General features: G+C 33.2%; 1 protein-coding gene across 1 annotated transcript; it reads left to right on the forward strand.

The window, feature by feature from the left end:
* The first annotated feature begins 1,299 nt into the window (after positions 1-1,299).
* LOC129570456 (ankyrin repeat, PH and SEC7 domain containing protein secG-like) lies at positions 1,300-4,018 on the forward strand. Its single transcript, XM_055450063.1, has 9 exons — positions 1,300-1,325; positions 1,962-2,015; positions 2,083-2,181; positions 2,251-2,349; positions 2,425-2,523; positions 2,598-2,696; positions 2,771-2,869; positions 2,940-3,035; positions 3,094-4,018. Exons 1-9 carry the CDS (start codon positions 1,316-1,318, stop codon positions 3,153-3,155), a joined length of 717 nt encoding a protein of 238 aa, XP_055306038.1. The 5' UTR covers positions 1,300-1,315; the 3' UTR covers positions 3,156-4,018.
* The last annotated feature ends 478 nt before the right edge of the window (positions 4,019-4,496 follow it).

Raw genomic sequence — 4,496 nt, forward strand, 5'->3', positions numbered from 1 at the left:
AATTTGTTTTTGAAATCAGCCAGAAAAATACGTTTGCAATATGAACTATGAAATTTGTCATAAAATTTAAAAGGCCGCTTTAGTAGCGTTCATATGCCGCTTGAATCGCTACCATCGCCGCAAACAAATCCGTTATGAATCTGACTTTTTTTAAATAAAAAAACATCTTCGAATAAAAAAGCCCTATTTGAAGTTAGAAACTTCAAAACTAACAGCGACATCTAACGAAAATCCGTTACAACACCCATTCGTCATATTGGCAAGTGACAAGTGTGTTGTTGTTTCAAATTTCAAGTGGGAATCGTTTGCAGTGAAATAATTGTAGTTTTCCTAAGTTTTATTGATCCAAATAAAATTTTTTTTATAAACTGTATGTTGAGAAATTGAATTTACAACTCTTTTCTACATTTTGAAAAAATTCAGATTCATAACGGTTTTGTTTGAAGCGCTGAAAGCACTGAGAACTTTTTTTGGTTCAATATCAACCGACTAAAACGATACCTAGCGGATATGCTAGCCCTTTAATTTTTATGATAAAATTTGCAATGGTCTTTGTGCGTCAATACGAGTTCATTTACATATCCAAACATTTGCACCTGTCAAAATAACGAAACGCGGAAATTGACACAAGAAGCTCGAATATTTTAATATTTTTTCAAATAATTTGTTTTCGATTTCAGTCGTAAGGAATTTTGTTTTGCTGTACGTGTCATAATGATGACAAGTTTACAAGATCTAATTTTTGACTATAAATGAGGCACCAAAATCGTGGAAATTTAGTTATTGTTCAAGTGATTTGACTACAAACATGTCTAAGCAATTGATGGGTGAGTCTCTTCTTAGCTCTTTTTTCCTTTATTTTTTTCTAATTTTCATTTCGGTCAATACTTAAGATTTCAGTCACTCATTGTGTTTTAATCAATATTTTCTCTCCGTTTAGTTTGTTTGGTTCTGGTTGCGGTTTTGGGAGACCAATTCATGGTAACTTACAAATTTTTCTATATATTTTTTGTATTGTGTCGATCGATGACATGAAGAGTATTTTTTCATTTTCGATATAAATTGACTTTTCGAAAACGAATGAAAACCAATAAATATACCACGCGATTAATTACCCCAAATTTAAAGCAATGTCAATCCACCATATTATATTGGCAAATGTTTTTTTTTGTTTCAAAAATCCATTAATTTTACATTTCAATTCATTCAATTTGGTTATTCCAAACTAAGTACCATTTATGCGTTCCTATTTTTCAACTTGAAGCAAATTGAATGTGGTGGTGGATGTGGGTTGGTTGACATAGTAAAGGGAGCCATGACACAAGGTAAGATTGAAGCTAAATTTCTTTTCAATGTTTCATTCTCACTATTCGACATACAAAGCACCGTTTGATGCGTTTTCCATCAATCTAACAAAGAATCCAGGTCAAAATAACCAAAACTCAATTGATTCAAACCATTCATGACGAATTTGTTGCATTTTAGAAAATACAAAATGTAAAGTTTCATTTAACATTCGTTTGACGTATAATTAGTTTAAGAAAAAAACAACGCGTTGAATCATCCATTCCAATCGTCATTGTCTCTATTAATAGTAATTATCAGTTCGAAATTAGCATTTGTCTCGGACGGTATTGTTGTTTTTTCCGAATACTACACCAATACGGAATCGTTTTTTTAGTGTAACTTGAAATATTCGCTTCAATAAAAGAAAAATGAAAATTTTCTGGCTGAATTCGGAATTTATATTTTGAAAAATAGGCTCATTTATGGGTTATTTTATGGGTTCTCGACATAAGTTACCTTATTTTTTCGGTGGAATTGAAGAAGTCCTCCAAATAGCTGAACACTCATTTCGCTGTCTTTCTACACAAGAGCGTGAAAAGTTCATCTCGCGGATATAAGACATTTTCCTTTGATTCACTTCACTGATTTTTTTTTTAAATTTTTTTTCATTTAAGCAAACAAAAAAGACGGAGGCGGCCGAACAGCTCTACATGTCGCTGCTGAGAATGGTAGCTCTGGAAAACTATGCTCACCAAATGGGAAATTGATTGAATCTATTTCATTGATCTGTTTCAGGTAACTTGAAGGAGGTCGAAAAGCTCCTCACGAAAGGAGCCAAAGTTGATTCGATAGACAGAGAACAGCGTGAACCTCTTCATTATGCTGCTATGAATGGTAATTTTGAATATTTTCATGAATAAGAAATAAGTTTGATCTCATTCATTGACTGGTGTAAATTTTCAGGACACAAGGATGTCGCTGAAAGGCTTATCACGAAAGGAGCCAAAGTTGATGTTTATGACTATTATAATTGGACACCTCTTCATTATGCTGCTATGCATGGTAATTTTGAATATTCATTTTTGGTAAATAAAGAGAATGGTTTGATTTTTTTCATTGATCTGTGTTATTTTTCAGGACACAAGGATTTCGCTGAAATGCTCATCACGAAAGGAGCCAAAGTTGATTTAGGAGACGGCGATGTTCGGACCCCTCTTCATCAAGCTGTTATGAATGGTAATTTTGAATATTCATTTTCGGTAAATAAGAGAATGGCTTGATTTTTTTCATCGATCTGTGCTATTTTTCAGGACACAAGGATGTCGCTGAAATGCTCATCATGAAAGGAGCCAAAGTTGATGTTAAAGACTATTATAATCGGACACCTCTTCATCATGCTGTTATGAATAGTAATTTTGAATATTCATTTTCGGTAAATAAGAGAATGGCTTGATTTTTTTCATCGATCTGTACTATTTTTCAGGGCACAAGGATGTCGCTGAAATGCTCATCATGAAAGGAGCCAAAGTTGATGTTAAAGACTATTATAATCGGACACCTCTTCATTATGCTGCTTGGTATGGTAATTTTGAATGAATATTTATTTCCACAAAATGAGTAAGTCTTTCTCATTGGTCGATATTATTCTCCAGGCAACTTACAGATCGTTGAAATCCTTGTCGCCAATCGAGCCAGTCTTACTGATACAGATTATCTACATGAGACACCTTATCAGACTGCTTTGAATAGTAAATTTGAACATTTTTGTTTAGAAAAAAACGTAATTCAAACTATATTATTTTTCAGATAACAAAAAGGCGGTGGCTGACTATCTTAAGGAGGCTGAAGAAAAAAGACGCCAAAATTAAAATCAATTGAAAAATCAAATTGTTTCCTTTGAGTTCCGTATTCGATTGTCATGTAGAATATTAACCCGCAAACGGGCAAGCTAAATCACTTAAGACCGAAATGGACCCATAGTTTTATGGCTGTAAAATTGAAAAAAAAAACGCAATATATTTTCAAAAGTGAGACTGTGCTGGAAGCTAGAAAGATGCATCTCTCAAACCGTTTGAGTCAAACGTGCCATATGCAGACAAAATTGAATGAAATGTACTACTTTTTATGATACATTCCTTTTTACACCGAAAACATTATCAATTCTGGTGGAGAAATGACTATTTTTTGCGTTTTTTGACATTTGACAAAAATTCAAATGAATACATGTCTCTGTTACTTTTCTAAGGTTCATCCAATTTTATTGGTATATTGCGCATTGAAATGGTTTTCGGAATAATCCTACTTTGGATGATATATTATGTATTCCCAATTTTACAACCATAAAGCCATGGGCCCATTTTGGTCCAATTTGCCCGCTTGTGTCCGAAAAATATATTTAGCTCCACGGAGCGTCATCAAATGATCGATCATCGATGTTCAATTTTTTTTGGCTGTAATACGTGGAAAGGATCAAAGAGAACAATGCAGCACCTTTTCCGCACAAGAATATAGTTTTTATATATTTATTTATTGAAAAACCATCTTTTCGGACCACAACGGAGCCACTTGCCCGGTTGAGAGTTAATTTTAATATATTTTTATCAAAATTTAACCATATCAATGTTGCTGCTTGGTTCGACTATATCGGTTATGATATGAAAAGTTGATAAACCATATACGAATGCTAAGCAAAAAGCTGTAAACTTCCGAATACACTCATAATTTCAAGTAAAACCCCAACTATTTTATTTCAAAACCTTAAGTGTTCAGAGACATATGTATCCACCCGACCATCGCTAGTATAGTGGATAATATTAAGCGCACCCATTCAATTGTCATTGTTTTCAAATTCCACGCGAACAAATTACATCAATTCTTAATGGGATTGGATGCGTTTAGTATTATGGTATCTGACACTGGGTTGCTGTGCCCATTGACACAATACTAGCGATCGTTGTATGTACCTTTCGGTGCAAACGTACATTGGCTTGATTCAGAAACAAATGGTTTCTCATTGGAAATCCAAATTGGAATTAGAAAGAATCCAAATAATAAAATCCAGCATTAATTGCATGAATTGCATTTTAGTCGAATAAAAGTAGTAAAAAAAATTAATTAAAATGTAAAAGAAATTTTCTTAATAAATATGTTCAACGGATAAAAAAAAGAAAGGTGTTTGTTTGTCGATTTATCGACAACTGGGCGAAACT

Source organism: Sitodiplosis mosellana, unplaced genomic scaffold (genome assembly GCF_009176505.1).
Source record: "Sitodiplosis mosellana isolate CC-2019 unplaced genomic scaffold, AAFC_SMos_1.0 Smas_scaffold_59, whole genome shotgun sequence".
NCBI classification, from domain to species: domain Eukaryota; kingdom Metazoa; phylum Arthropoda; class Insecta; order Diptera; family Cecidomyiidae; genus Sitodiplosis; species Sitodiplosis mosellana.

What these genes read in the sequence shown, in the direction of transcription:
- LOC129570456 (XM_055450063.1), top strand. An exon ending in TCATTATGCTGCTATGAATG is followed by an intron (nt 2,182 to 2,250) that starts GTAATTTTGAAT and finishes GTAAATTTTCAG; the next exon opens with GACACAAGGATGTCGCTGAA. An exon ending in TCATCATGCTGTTATGAATA is followed by an intron (nt 2,697 to 2,770) that starts GTAATTTTGAAT and finishes ACTATTTTTCAG; the next exon opens with GGCACAAGGATGTCGCTGAA.